General features: G+C 36.8%; 3 protein-coding genes across 5 annotated transcripts; 2 read left to right on the top strand and 1 right to left on the bottom strand.

Moving 5' to 3' along the window:
- Positions 1 to 57: 57 nt before the first annotated feature.
- Positions 58 to 4118, bottom strand: LOC113733200 (uncharacterized). 2 transcript variants are annotated; one of them, XM_027259420.2, is made up of 9 exons: positions 3848 to 4118; positions 3665 to 3745; positions 2181 to 2270; positions 1905 to 2071; positions 1077 to 1146; positions 848 to 927; positions 663 to 725; positions 492 to 568; positions 58 to 395 (listed from the first exon to the last, which is right to left on the bottom strand). In XM_027259420.2, the coding sequence occupies exons 1-9, from the start codon at positions 3923 to 3925 to the stop codon at positions 292 to 294; spliced, it is 810 nt and encodes a 269-aa protein (XP_027115221.1). In that variant the 5' UTR covers positions 3926 to 4118; the 3' UTR covers positions 58 to 291. The 2 variants fall into 2 exon arrangements, with proteins under 2 accessions (XP_027115221.1, XP_027115223.1); XM_027259422.2 differs by having other exon boundaries at positions 58 to 392; positions 3848 to 4099.
- A 1895-nt stretch (positions 4119 to 6013) lies between these two features.
- On the top strand, positions 6014 to 9156 carry LOC113733199 (ATG8-interacting protein 2). 2 transcript variants are annotated; one of them, XM_027259418.2, is made up of 3 exons: positions 6014 to 6153; positions 6992 to 7851; positions 8709 to 9156. In XM_027259418.2, exons 2-3 carry the CDS (start codon positions 7018 to 7020, stop codon positions 8811 to 8813), a joined length of 939 nt encoding a protein of 312 aa, XP_027115219.1. In that variant the 5' UTR covers positions 6014 to 6153; positions 6992 to 7017; the 3' UTR covers positions 8814 to 9156. The 2 variants fall into 2 exon arrangements, with proteins under 2 accessions (XP_027115219.1, XP_027115220.1); XM_027259419.2 differs by having other exon boundaries at positions 6016 to 6153; positions 6979 to 7851.
- A 1940-nt stretch (positions 9157 to 11096) lies between these two features.
- On the top strand, positions 11097 to 14632 carry LOC113733197 (origin of replication complex subunit 5-like). The gene is made up of 5 exons (XM_027259417.2): positions 11097 to 11275; positions 11520 to 12397; positions 12505 to 12924; positions 13695 to 14022; positions 14138 to 14632. The coding sequence occupies exons 2-5, from the start codon at positions 11571 to 11573 to the stop codon at positions 14186 to 14188; spliced, it is 1626 nt and encodes a 541-aa protein (XP_027115218.2). The 5' UTR covers positions 11097 to 11275; positions 11520 to 11570; the 3' UTR covers positions 14189 to 14632.
- The last annotated feature ends 576 nt before the right edge of the window (positions 14633 to 15208 follow it).

Below are 15208 nucleotides of genomic sequence, written 5' to 3'. Positions count from 1 at the left end.
CATGACTGAAGTACGTGAAGCTCTTTCTAACAAGTATATGAACACAGAGATATCATATATTGTGTGGACAAATATATCAGAGATGATTTGATTAAGAAGTTTCTGTATCTATCAAAGCTCCGATGGCCTAGTCAATTAATAATCTAAAAAAATGGTTACAATTGATATAACTCAGCCACCACAAGAGAAGTAGTGATGGAAATTGCTTCTCAAAAATTTAATTATTATCTATCACCAAAATTTTGGAAGCGCTCTCTCCTCATAACCAATGCATTATGGAGGAATATATAATCATTTTAACTTCTTGCTGAAGTCAGAGAGCTGAAGTATGTGAATTCTGGGTATGCTTGCAGCTTCTTCCCTTTCTTTTTGGGTGTTGTATCCCCAGTCTCCTGCTTCACATGAATTTGATTCACAACCAGGCCAACATAACCAGCCAATGAAGAGGTAAACGCAAGGAACATAAAGAAAAAACTGACAAAGATTTTCACCTAGATACAGGTTCCAGTTGTCCAATTCTGGCTCTTTGATGACATTCTTCAGTGTAGCTAGCCGGTCTTCTACAAAGCTGATCAAGTTAAGAACAATGAGTCACCCAAAAAAAAGGGTTGTACAGCTCAAAAAGATTGCTAATAACATTTACAATCAGCCAAATATCTTACTGCAATGTCAGACCCTGGTGCTCTGGCATATTTTGAAGCTGCTTCAGCACTTCTACTTTTGGGCTGAGGACAAAAGAAAACTCAGGCAAATTTTATATCAAGGCAACTTTATACTACTCATATCTTGGATTAAGAGAATTGGCATATTGCTTTCACCAATATTATTAGCTTTGTAGAACGCTTACCCAGTCCCTAGACCAAAGATTCTTTCCTGTGGAATAGTTACCCCTGCAAGCTCTCGAAGTAATGCACCTGCAAAACGGCTCTGAAGACAGAGTGATGAGAAGAGAATTGTAGAAGTGAAAGTAAGAATAAGAAAGACTCATAAACAAACAAAATCAGCAATAAACTTTTTGAATTTCCCACATCTGAGCTTTGTAGTGGTTATTTCCAATTCAAGGTTGGGGAAGAAACCTGTTTGGTAGTGACAATGTAGACCGTTGAACTTGCAAACTTTAATGCATCGGGAACACCAGGATAAAACCTGCAGCAGAAGTATTTACCACTGATAAACCATCTCACAAAAATATAAGATAGTAGTTGAAAACAGTTCTAGCTAGTCATGCATTGGTTTCAAGCGATTGGGATTAAATTCACTCACAGGGAAATTGACCATGGAACTTAAGTAACAGCTTAAGCTCACAGTTGTTTAACAAATGAACATGCTGAGGCCAGTTTGCTTCTTCTTCAAGAACTTGCTTGTTAAGGTGCTTTAGAACTCTAACAGTATCATGTGAACACTATTTCTGACAATTTTATGAATATGAAGAATCGGATCTTTCTCAATGTTTGGCAAGTGACAAGTAACAGTAGCTCTTAAGATAGGTTTCACACCTGTCCTGTACCTATTATTTTAAAATTTTCCTTGAAGTGAAACTGAAGTTTTCTGAAATTTGGGAGTAAAAATGAATTCAGCAATAGAATAAGCTTTGCTTAGACACATATGAGAGCAACTTTTCTTTCACCTTTTTTTTTGGACTCCCGATTATGTTTAAGGAGAAGGCTAGTTGGACATACGTTCATTGTTGCAGAGATTTCTGTTGTGCTTACCAATTACAAACACACACACATATATGTTCTTTTTTAGTCACATGTTGTAATGTATGGGAGCAGATAGCAGCCCTGGTGTATGCAAACACACCATATATGGAAAGTTACAATATCAAGTCCTAGGAATTCTAAGCGCTAATAAGAGCATATATCAGTCGAGATTTGTCCTAAAAACATGAAATGCAAATTTACCTATTAGCACCAATCCAAGTGGCCAAATCATTGTCCATCCATTCATCCCTGATCTTACCAAAAAGATCTATCAGAGGATCCCTCTTTTCATCCCATTCTTCCATGATAATAGGCTTTATCTTTGACCAGTTTTCCAGAATTCCCTCTACTGTAAGTCCCTCTGCAACCTTGTACAGTTAGCCATAAATATTAGGTCCAGATAGATGCAATAATGAAATTGACAAACTAAGTTTCTCCTTTTAAAATACCACGAATGCTTTCATTCTAAGCACTCACTGAGGACTTGCGAATGGAAGGATTTGCCATCTCCAACAGCAGCCTCACAAGTAAAACATTCTCATATCCAGTTTCTACCACTGGTCTAACCTGCAATGCATTGACAGGTATACTGTTACAGATGGCCCCCCATTAAATATGTCTCAGAGTTTCACCCAATATTTTTTTCATATATTAGTTTATGCTTTAATATCAGACAACTTTGAAGTAAATATAGCTTCTACTTATGCAGCTTTGACATACGAACTAGTTGTTATCCTGCTGGGTCAAAGTACAAGACAGAACAGGAAAAAGTACAAAACAAAGAAAATAACTTTAAGAAATGTATAAATATATGCTTACACAAGCATCCAATGCAAATAAAATCATGAAGCAACTATAAAAAAGGATGCAAATCAATTACAATTGTCATCATAATTGGTGGTGTATCTGACTTTTGGCGATCCTGTTGATAAACATATGCTTACACAAGCATCCAATGCAAATAAAATCATGAAGCAACTATAAAAAAGGATGCCAATCAATTATAATTGTCATCATAATTGGTGGTGCATCTGACTTTTGGCGATCCTGTTGATACAATAATTTCACACTTCAAACAAGGAAAAAAGAGAGGGCTTGGAGTTGTAAGAGATTTGTAGGCCAAAAAAGAAAAAAAAATGGTCCAACCATTTCAGCAGCGCTAAATTGCCATTGGTGGAACAGGGTGCTGATTTCTGCATGCTGTTGCGCCACAGGATAACAGTTTATCAAAGTGCAGTGGCACATTGCAGAAATTCAAGTTTAAGAGCACAAGTAACCAAAAAGGTTTTAGAAGTTATTAGCAAACTAAGATTGAATGCTGGTGTTGAACAAAAGTCATAGAACTAAACTAGGGTTGAAAAGGGTACGTGGTGAGAAGAACTCTCTAAAAACCAGCATGTCAAAAATCCAACACTACACTATATGTTGTTAAGGATACCCAGAACTATGGATAACCTGCTGAAGGCCAATGGCAGGTACTTAATCTATGACTCTACTACACCCAGAATCTTCAACCCCAACAAAATTTCATCAGCGCGAATCGGTCCAACAAACGTCAGGACTTGCTAGGATACAGCCTCAACCACTGGTAAATTTGCATTCAGAATCACAGGATCCTTTACAATAGAAAGCGTTTATAGGATAGACCGATAGATGGTGCTTGAAACTGCTTAGTTTAATCAAGAACCTTCAATCAGACAGAAGTTGAAGCTATAATTAGCAGTACAAATATTCTAGACTTTCACATATTATCCGAGCAATATAAACATTTAGCAGATACAAAAACAATGAAAAGCAATTGTTAGTGAACTAAGGTACATACGAATAAGCCAAAAGGAAGTATCACATTGGTTTGTCACCAGCTAATTTTGAATTTTCGTCCTCCTCCTTACAATAGTAAAGGTAAATCAACCGAGCAGAAATGGAAAGCTAATTTGAAAGGGTTGAAGAAAAAGAATTACTATTTGCATCTGATCAACAATCCACTCCTCAGTTGACGAATCAACGCCGTTGAAGAGACTAGGCCATCTCACCTTAGCAGCCTGGAAGAACCAGTGATGAAATGGAGATAATCAAAAGTCCTAATCTAAAAAAGGATGTTTTTTTTCAAAAGATAGAAAAAAAAGGTAAGAGGGTTGGGTAACCTTAACAGCAGAAAGAGAGCTCTCTCCACAGCTATCACAGAGGACGCCATCAAAGTCCAAAGCGTACAAATCCCCCATTTCTCTCTCTCTCTCTCTCTCTGCTTCCTTCCAAGCTTGTTTTGCTTAGACTTCAGACGGATAATGATTGGAGCATTTCTCTCCTGTTGTATTGCCCGCCACACGACTCAGGGCAAGTGGCAACGGCCTACTTTTCTCAACAACAAACGACATCGTTCGCCTGGAACACCCGAATCCAGAGTACTTGTATCCCAAGTATTGCGCTTGGAGTGAACATTTTGCTTGGTTCCAAGTTGCATCAAAAGAATCAACTTACTTTGGAGGAGTTGGCTACTGCATAAATTATGAATTATGGGATGGAAGGTAAAAAATTTAAATCTTATCTTTCATCAATATGCTATTATACATGTGATTTTTTTAAAATTCATACGAATGCGTTGTGCACCCGTCTATCTTACGATGGTTCAATTTTTGTTAAATCTCGTCTCAGTTGGACCAACCTCCAATAGGAAGCGAACGAACACAAAATTGATAATTTATCCCCCACCTTGCGGTGAGACTAATTTGTATTCGGCCCAATGATGATGATCTTTGGGAAGGAGTGAAGAGGTAAAAAGATGATTTTTTTTAATATGGGAGATTGGAAAACTTATGGCTGGCAAAAAGGTGTTTGGATTGCTATTTAGAAATCTGCATAGCACCAATACTCAACTATGCACACTTTAATTAATAGTTAAGCTGACAATACCAATAGGTAATTGCGTAACACGAGATACTTCTCTCTATGAACGAGCAACCGTAACAGCAGGGCACCACTTGTTCCCAACTTCCCATTCCCCATTGCACATATGATCCCGGCTAACGCGGGAAATTGCTCCTTGTTTTTTGAGTTTTTCTTCAATCAACTTTTAACAAAATCGCCAAGACGGTTTTCGTTGACCATTTTCGATGGAGTTTTCATTTATATCGAATCTCCTCTTTCTCCCCCTTAGATTAGGCTAGTTTAGATTATAGAAATCCTATCGTTGCGACAAAAAAAAAAGTTTTAACAAAATCGTCAATGCGGTGCTTTCATATTGATAGCAAAATTTGAACATATGGATTTTTGTGAAAAATTAATAGCAAAATTTGAGTACATAATCTTTAGTACAAAAGTGATCAATTCTTGTGAATTAAACTAACTTGCAAAGTACAATCAAAACCGTTTATACAGTGTATTAAAACATTAAAAGAAGAAAGATGGTCGTATTTAATCTTATTTTGAGTATTTAATGATGTATAATCAGGCAACTATGACTTGGTATAAGTCGTGATAATTTTAAATGCTGCGGAGAGGCAGAAAGTTTGAATGTACCAAGTCCTAATCATTGCTTCGGATTCGTAGCATAGCACGTCTTCAAGAAAACCATCATGGTCACCCATGAAGAAACTTCCATCTTTGGCACTTTGACGAGGCCTGAAAATTTGCACTAGCAACATTGAACGAGAATTGTGAGATAAATTTCTCAAATTTTCATATCAAAGGACAAAAGAAGAAGAAGAAGAAGAAGATTCACTAACATCAATCAAGCTATTATTAATCAATCAAGCTATATGTACATAATATCGTGTATAATATTTTGTCTGGAGATTCACTTTGCTATAGGTCAGCTCACAAAAAAAAAAAAATCATGCAAAAAATTGGATAAGGAATCAATGCGATTGTATTTTGTGCAATTTTATCTGATTATATTGTATGTGCTGTGTTCAAATTTTTTGTGTACGAATATATTATAATATCGTACTAAATATATATCAAATATTTTATTTTTATATATCACTTTTATTTCTAAATGTAATTGTAAACTAAGTAATATGAAAAATATAAAAATCGAATATAATTATACATAAAATAATATAAAAAGTATAACAATCGAATTGAATTGCATGAAATTCCCGTACTGAGCCCTTTTGCCAAAAAATTGTAGGCGGACTTCTAAAACATGTGGATTTGCCTCTATATATCGATCAGTTCATAAGAAATTAATTGCTTATTAAATAACCATAAGAATTGTATATCTTATAAGGAGTAGAAAAGGAAAAAAAAAAAAAATCCACTGTTTTTGGTCGCTACTATGCCATTACCAAAAGACTCCCCCACTCACTACCAATCACTATATAAAACAGTTCTCTCTTTCTCCAAAGTTCATTCACTGAGGCAGTTTTCAATTATTCTATCACAGGACAACGATTCCTCCGTTATCGTCACCGATCGTCGTCATCTATCCTTCTTTCCCTTCACTTCTCCTGTAAGTTTTTTTTTTTCCCAATTATTATTATCATTTGTCGCGTAATTGTATAATATTCACTCTAGTATTCCAATTTTTGCTCTTTTTTTTTCTTATTTCTTATTAGTTTGGCGTTTTTTTTGGTTGATTCGGATTATGATTTGGATCTCGGCGTTCTTTTTCACTTTTTTTTAGTGAAACTTGTTTCGTACGTAATTATGTGTGTGGCCTAGGGTTAAAGGATTTGTTGAGGTATGGTTGGAGTAATTTTTACTAAATCTCTATTTATTTTAACTCTGTGGGAAGTGAATCTTTGATGTATTAGTGTTATTTGACAGTTTTAGCGTGCTATGTGCAGAGTGCTAAGTTCGATATGTATGCTTGATTTTGTGGAAGTGAATATTTGGGGGTTGTTGTGGGGGGGGGGGGTGTATTTGTTTTGTGATAAATTGTTGTTTCAAAAGGGTGAAACCTGGTGGTTAAGTTAGAATCTATACTGGTTTTTTTTTTCTTTTTTGGGTTATGTTCGGTAAAACAATTGTAATATCAAATTGAGGGGAAATATTTGTTACTCTGGGTTTCTGAATCAGGGCAAAGTTTATGATTTTGAATCAATATCTTCAGATGCCTGATTCTGCTTTTCCTGGTAAAGATCTTTAACTGAATCACCATGGAAATTCATTTCTCTTTGGGCTTCGTATTTAACACTAATACTAATGTGTAAGAGTGCAAATCACTGCATCTTATTTCAGCATTACAGAGTTAAAGGATTTATGGTTTGAACTGCTAAAACTTTTAAGATTCCAGAGGCACAGATTTATCTTTCATGTCTTTACTCATTTAAAGGGTGAAAATGCAGTTTGTGGAGCTCAAAAGTTGAATTAGATGGCAGATAACGAGGAGAAGGAGGAACCTGCTGCTCGTGGAAATGAGTGGGAAGTTGTGTCACTTACAGCATCAACGTATGCTGCTGCTCCTAATTCAGACCAAGTCAATGTAACTGATGATGAGAATGGTAATCCTGCTGCAGAAGATGAAGCTGCAGAAACTTCTCGAGCATTGTTTATGTCTGGTCACTTTGTCTTTCCGCCAAGTCAGCATGAGAATCTGCCATTGGAAACTGAACGTAATGAAATCTGCAGTGTACAGGGGAATGAGGATGCTGGTTATCAATCAGTTGGAGATGAAGAGATTCAGCCCAAAACAAAGGAACAAGCAATGATGAATACCAAAGGATTGACCGTGCCAGATGAATTTCCAGGAATTCAATTTTTTGATGAAAAGGGTAACATACTTCCTGTTGGTGGTACAGAATATGAAGAAGGTACTGCATTCCAAGGGTTGAATTTGGTAGACAAGGAGCAGAGTCTTTATAATAGTGAGACATTTAGTTCCTTCCATAGTGAAAGGGTGATAGGCAGAGCTGCTAATGTGGACGAGGACACGGAAATTACTGAAATAGAGGAACCTTATGACCATGGATTAGATTCAGACTTATCCAAACCAACTGATGAAGAATATGATGAATCAGACCTTCCCTGTGGAGCTTGGTGGAAGAGGCGGGCTGCTTCTTTTTACGCCCATGCTAAAGAGGCTAACACATTTTGGTCAGTATTCATTGCTGCAGCTGTTATGGGTCTTGTAATACTGGGTCAGCAGTGGCAGCAAGAGCGATGGCAAGTTTTGCAACTTAAGTGGCAATTCAGCATCAGCAATGAGGTATGGTGCTAGTTTACCATCTCATTATTGGAATTTATGGATAGAGAATGTACTTTTTCCCCCTACTTCTGTCGTATGAGTATGCAGTTATGTTATAAACTTGCTTGTACAGATCTATAATGGTAGTTATTAAGAAACATATTATGCAATGCACTCTGACTAAGCAGACTTTGAGGAATAGGTCTGTAGCACCATACGGAGCTAAATAACGGGTGTGTTTAAATCTGGCAATGGTAACGTCTTTTTTTATTTAGTTGTATATTGGCTGTGAACGGTATTGGCTTTGGATTTGTTCACTCTAGCAATGTTGCGCTTATCCTGCAACTGTACATTTCATTGGTGCATAAGAAGTCTTTCTTGTGTTTTATTTGCATGTCTTACAGTCATTATAGAATCTTATAGTATGCAATATCATATGAAACAAGATTGTTGGATTTTTATTTGGGCTTCTTGGTGGAAAAAGCACAGCTGTTTCTGCCTTTTCTGATGTTGCTTGTGCAGTCATCATTTAGGAGGAAAGCCAAGAGGGATATTGGGTTGATTTTTCTGGTTTGCTTTTGTTGGATCAAGGACCTGAAGGAAAAAATGGGGTGTTTGTAAATGCAGTTCTTTCTGAAGCAGGACGATCCAAAACTTCCTCGAAGTTACCAATTTTAGGGCTGTAGTCATAGTACCTAACATAGGTTGGTTATGAGTGTTAAGAAACTGTGTTAGATATTGCCATATAGGTGATGCATCCATCGTTTATATGTGTAAATTTTTTTTTTAATAAAAAACCTTTTAAGTACTTCCACCTAACTTGCTTTCTTGCATAGTTTTGATAATTTACTTTTTTTTTTTCATTTTCCATGTGACAGAGGATGGGCAGGGTGATGGGGTCCTTAGCTCGGTTTAAAGATGTGATTGTGGGTGGTCAAAGACGGGGTTCTCTTATTAGGGCCAGCACCTCCACGGAGCATTAAGATGGGGATGGCATAGTGCTGAAATGCAGTGTTGGTGATGACGATGATGAGAAGTTGTGGTAGAGAGAGAGAGAGAGAGAGACAGAAGTTGGAGTCTCCCGTACAAGGTGCTCTTTGGCTTCAAGTGTTACTGATCCTGTTTCCTTGAAAACTGTAGAGTTTGTCAATATTTACTTATTGTGATGCTGCTATGGAATGGATGTTTCTATTTTTTTCTTTCTTAAAAAAAATATAAGCTTTGAATGAATAGTTGGTGGCTTGACATTTTACTGAAGAGAATTCCTGGCTGTGTGATCTGATTAGCATTTGCTGGTATGAAGCTTGCTTGTTTCTGGCTTTGACAGATGTTGGCTCCTGTACATATATAGCTTATCACCTATCAATTAATCAATGGGGATGAAATCAAGCCAATTATCAATTAATCCTGTCTTTTACTTCGTCTGCTTTTGTAGATGTAAGATGTCAAACAATATGCGCATCCCTGCTGCATTAAGGTATATCGAGCTCTGTGAAAAGACATTGCTTCGTACTTTACATATTACTGTAGGTGAAGTCCAGCTTTGCACCTCCTCGCCGTGCATTTCTGAAACTTGAAGCGTCAGATTAAAAACAGAAAAATGCATCATTATCTTATCACCACAGCTTTGGAAATTGGGGCTGTTCTAGATGAGCCAAACTGTTCTGTTCGATACTCGAATCGAGTTCGATTCAGTAAGAACTCGTTTGAATATGGTTCTTCAGTTAATCAAACCAAACTTGAATGGTAATTTGTGTTTGGTGGACTTTCAAGTTCAGCTCGAATTCGGCTCGATTAGCATATAAAGTGAAATTTATGTGTAAAAAGGACAAGCTATTTGAGTTTGGCTGCTCGATAAAAACTCGTTCAAGTTCTGCTCGAGTAGTAAATAAATCATACTTGAACAAAATTTCAAACTTATTAGAATAATTAAATAAGGTTGAATAATGAGGTGTTAGACTTGTTTAACCTCGTTTAGAGTTCCTTGTCTTGTTTGTTTTTCTGCGAAGTAGTGTCCCGTCAACTTATGGGTATCTGCACGTGTGTGACTTGTTTTAAATGAGGAGACAACTAGGCTATTAAGCCCATGATCTCGGCCAATCTTCACTCGAGACTCAGTTAACTTCTTTCATCTGAGGAGATTTCTTCTATTTTTGCAAATTTATTAATTTCTATTAATTCATTATCATTAATTAGTTCTTCAATATCATCGTCTAATTTGATTGAGATGTTCATATGTTCCGTCTTTTCCAAGAAAAGTACTTATTTTACGCTAGCATGTGAATGTGGACGTTTTTATGGATGTGCAAACATTAACAACGAGAAAATTCCCTGGAAAGAAAGTTAGTCTTAATAACAAGGCAAGTGTAGAATTTAACCTCATTTGAGTAAAGCACTTTCCAACTGAACCCTCCAGCCATGGATTACCAGAAAAGAACCAGCTAAAGATAGGACCAACCTTATTCTGATCACCTACCTTTACCAGAAAAGAACACTATTCAAACAAGTTTGGTTTGACTAATTAGCAAACCAAATTTGAATGAAGTCTTATTAAGTCGAGTTCGATTTGAACATCGAGTAAATTGATTTATCTTGTAGTTTTTAATGAGATTTGTAAGAAAGAAAAAAAAAAAGAATGTCACCAATATTCAACCAAAAAAATACAAACGAACAAAAGCTTGCAAGAATTGTCGGGGATACCCAATTCATTTAGGGAAAAAAAAAAAAATAGTCCAACAACATTTAGGCTTTAGCTCAACTGGCAGGAGCAGATTAGCCAAATAATCATACAATTCCGAATTCAACTCTCATACTTTCCCTTTTCCTTTTGACTGCAGGCTCCCTTGAACCCAAAAAAAAAAAATTAATGCAGGAAAGTACAAAAAACATATTGTGTCTAACTCATACCTTAAATGCGGTGCAACATACACCTGACTTCAATGATTTTAGTTGATCCGTATTTAAAGTTTAGAATTGCGGGGTATAAAAAAAGATTTTTTAAAACCCAACAAGAAATTAGGATTCATTATCTAATAAGTGGATTAGAATCATGAGTACGGTATTTATAAATCGTAGTAAGATGGTTAATTATTTTGAAGAATGGTTGGGTTGGGTGATTAGGGGGAATGGATGATAAATAAGAAAATCTAATTCAAAACCTTTTTTTTTCGAATCAAGGAACCAGTACTCCCTTGCAATGGGCCGGTAGTCTCCCAAAGAGCCCAAGAACCCCCAAAAAAAAAAAAAGATCTGAAGGAGTTGGACAATATGCTACACCCGACCACACTCGATCGACGTACAAGAATTTGGCGGGAAAGCATCAAACCCTTCTGAATGTCTTCTTCTCCTCCAATTGGTAGGGTTTTTAAATTCTGCCAGCTGTTCAACATGACCCCTCGCGCCCTTTAATTTTCCGGCAACTTTCGCAGCCAAATTCTCCGATCAGGTAACCTCAGATATAAACTAACAAGACGGATTTGCATATTTATACACAAATTTCATGTCCACGAATTGAGTGGAATTTCAAGAAAAACGTTTAACTAGTACATTTTATAACTGTGTCAAGTTTTTCTCATTGCTTCGTAATTCTTATTAGTCTTTTTTCCCATTTTAATTCTAATAATGTTATCTTATGCTTAAGTTTTTATTCAGCTTCATTCATTTTTCTCCTTTTACTTTTGTGATTTTAGGGTTTCTCAAATTAAAAAAGAAATTTCAGAATTCGTGCAATTCGTAAGGAAATGAGTAGCGAAGAAAGTCCACAAATTACAAGAAGAACCACAAGATTATCCGCCGCTAATTCTGAAAATGCAGTCGATTCCTCCAAGAGTTGTGCTTTGAAGCCTCTCTCAGTTAATGACCTTTTGTACGGTAATTCACCAATAAGCTTGGAAGAGTTGATCAGTAGCTTTCCCGGAAGGCGAGGTCAAATTATTGAGCTGATGAGCCTTCTTGGTCCTGTGAATTCTCCCATGTTTCCAACATTTGTACATGGAGGTTCTTCGACCGGGAAAACGAGTATAGTTCTGAACATATTTAGGCATCTTCGCCGCCCCTTTGTTTATGCGAGTTGTATTACGTGTTATAGTCCGAGGATACTGTTTGAATCTATTTTGAACCAGCTAATGCTTCATAGGAAGAGTGACAGCAATGGCTATTCAAGTATCAAGCGATGTGACAAGCCCTCTGATTTTGTAAATTTGCTGAGGGAAGCTTTGAGTGGTGTTATTGGTACGCTCCAAGGGAATGCGGAGAAGGCAGGCTCAAAGAAGGCAGCTAGATGGCCTAACGGGAAGATGGTTTACTTGATATTTGACAGCTTAAATCTTGTTAAAGAATGGGAGAAGAGTTCTACTATATTGCCTTTTCTGTTCAACCTGTATGATATCTTGAGGATGCCGGAGGTTGGCTTGATATTTATCAGTAACAATTCATTAGATACGTATTACGCAGACACAGGTTTTGTAGAGCCATTTCCTTTTCATTTTCCTGATTATTCAGAAGATGATCTTCGTCAAATATTATTGAAGCATCAAGTAAACAAAAATCTCTACTCTTCATTCCTTGAGTAAGTATGGTAGCTTCACCCTTCTCTGCTTGTACTGTGGCCTGTTGTACTTAAACTCCTACTTAACATAATAGATATATAATGTTATTGTGTTTCTTGGGAAACAGTGTGGTACTGAGACCATTTTGCCGAATTACAAGACGAGTTAATGAATTATCTACAGCATTGTTGCCATTATTTAAGAAATACTGTGAGCCTCTTGGTGACTTGGGAGCTGTGCCTAATGAAGATATGAAGAGAAAATTATATGGGCATTTACAAAGGCACATTGCACCCTCCCTGAATGAGACATTTCGAGTTTCAGCAGGACTTACTTCTGGTGCCTCAAGGAGCAAAGACAACAAGCGGAAGGGCATCGTAAAGAAGTTGGAAGCCTGTACATCATCCTATGAGTTAGACTTCCATATGTCTACTTCTGCAAAGTTTCTTCTTATTTCTGCATTTCTTGCTTCAAGAAACCCAGCTACACTTGATGCCTCACTCTTTGATTCCACTGGCGGTTCTGATAACCGAAAGCGAAAGAGAAAGTAAGTTACATGTCAAATCGGTACATGCTTGTGCTCCATGGCTTAACTTTTACTCTCTCATGGTTTTTTTGCTGTGTTATGCTGTCATTATGGTGACATAGGACTTCTGTCCAAGAAAATAGCTAAATTTCACGTCTAATTCCATTGGGCCTTTTGCTTGTGACTCTTTCAACAAACTAGAGGAGCATTTATTTTAAAAACTGTTGGCTGGAATAAAATCAGGAATGCTGTCCATGGCCGAAGAAGCATATGATTTTAATTTGTGTGTCATTTCTTGCCACCCAAATTCAGCAATGGACATGGTTACCATAATTTGCTCGAAGGCAGTATGGTGCAATCTAGATTTTCTTCCATTTTATTTGTTTCTAAATTCAGCTTTAATAAATAACATTGAAATCATCATTTGTTTGATGTGTCTAATTGATTTACTAAAGACCCATAGGTTTCATAGTAGGAAAAAAAATAGAAGTACTTTGTTTTCTTTTTGCCTTGTTATGTGGAGTCTTTTTACATTCTGGTTTTAACTCTGCCTAACAATAGTCGTTTGTAGTTTCAGAAAAAAAAAAAAAAGAACTTTGAAAGATATTTCGCTGTTCTGTAGGGTTCATGACTGTCAGATGCAACTTGAATTGTCAAAACTTGCTAAACCTTTACGAATATGTTCCCAAAGGCTGCAGTCTTGCTTCTCGTTGCATCATTTTTTCAGCATTGTATGAGTCATCTCAGGAAGCCTTTTTTTTGCTGATTCTTTTTCCTTGTTATCTTATCAGGAGCTCTGCAAAATCATTGGAACAGAAGGAAACTACTGAACAGGAATTACTCATGAAGGGTCCCGGAACTTTCCCACTGGAAAGACTGCTAGCCATTTTTCAGTGTCTAACATCTGTTGCAGAGTACTCTCCAGATGCAGAGTACTCCTCAGATGTGGAAGGTCAAGGAAATAGGGCGACCATGGGTGATAGTGGCTATATTGGGTCTCACGTACTCTTGCAACTTTCGAGTCTTTGCAATGCTAATTTTATCACCAAAGGAGGGAGTTGCCCATTGGAAGGTTCAACAAGATACCGATCTAATGTGTCTGAAGATTTGGTTTTAAAGGTAACTGCAAATGAGTCCCTAATCTAAATTGCATTAGATTTTGGAATATATGCTTTCCACCTTTCCCCTTCCATTCCAGGGATATTCTGATTTGATTACTGAAAATCACTAACAGGTTGCAAGGAGCGTAAAATTTCCTCTCTCGAAGTACTTGTACAGAAGATAATATCCATTAATGTTTTCATTAACTCCAGCTTGTTCTCCAAGGGGAAAACAAGAGAAGAGTGATCGGCTGGCAATCTTTTTGACGTTTCAATTTGGTTTATTCATGCTTGTCAAGCATGATCATCTGATCCTTGGTAGACATAAAGTAAAAAAAATCAGCTGCACCAAATGGATTTTCAAAACTCAAAAGCAGTTGAGAAAGCTGCTGACTTAGCTATTTCAGGCATCTCATCATCCGATTGATCTGAGAGTTTTTTCCTTTGTCCTTTTTTCCTATTCTTTTTATTCACTGGTTGTTTGGGGGGGGGGGGGGTTGCACAGTCCTATTTTATTTAATTTCCAAGATCTCTCAATAAAAAGAGATAGAATACAAACATTTTGATGGAGTCCATTTGAGCTTTTTAAGATTACAGTATCAATTCCAGCTGCTATTCAGTTTCTCGCTTGCCAAAGTCTGAGATATGCTGAACTTGAATGGTTGGCTGGCACAGACTTTTGATAGCTGTTTGGTATAGATATTCTACAAAACGTTGTATGCAATCTTAGTAGAATTATTCATGTGGTAATGGCAGAAACATGGTGAGTGGAATTAAGGTTTGTTGGGAGAAACTCTCTTGAAAGGATGGCTGAATATGCAAAAAAGTGTAAAGAGTGTAATTCTTCATGGACTATGGGGAGCTTTTGCTAGATTGAATAAGAATGATGTGGAAAAGTTGTGCCAATTAGACAATGACTCGAGAAGGATTGCTGATTTGTCAAAGCCTTTTTCATGTAGTATGCAGATAAATAGCAAAATACATCTTCCGTGTATTTGATACTTCATCATGCATTTATTAAGGATTAATAAATCTCTTTCTCTGAATATACCCGTGGCCTAGATTTTTCAAGAATAGTATTACCCTCTCTTAGTGCATCAACAACATTGTGAAGTGCACCCTTCAAACTTTTAAATTCTTCATCACATCACATGTGATTTTTCTTTTCTTACCTTGTGTTGCTGTTGTACCTTGAGATTGTTTGT

Source organism: Coffea arabica, chromosome 2e (genome assembly GCF_036785885.1).
Source record: "Coffea arabica cultivar ET-39 chromosome 2e, Coffea Arabica ET-39 HiFi, whole genome shotgun sequence".
Taxonomy (NCBI): domain Eukaryota; kingdom Viridiplantae; phylum Streptophyta; class Magnoliopsida; order Gentianales; family Rubiaceae; genus Coffea; species Coffea arabica.
The sequence above is the reverse complement of the archived record's forward strand: the minus strand, read 5'-3'. Positions and strand labels throughout refer to the sequence as shown.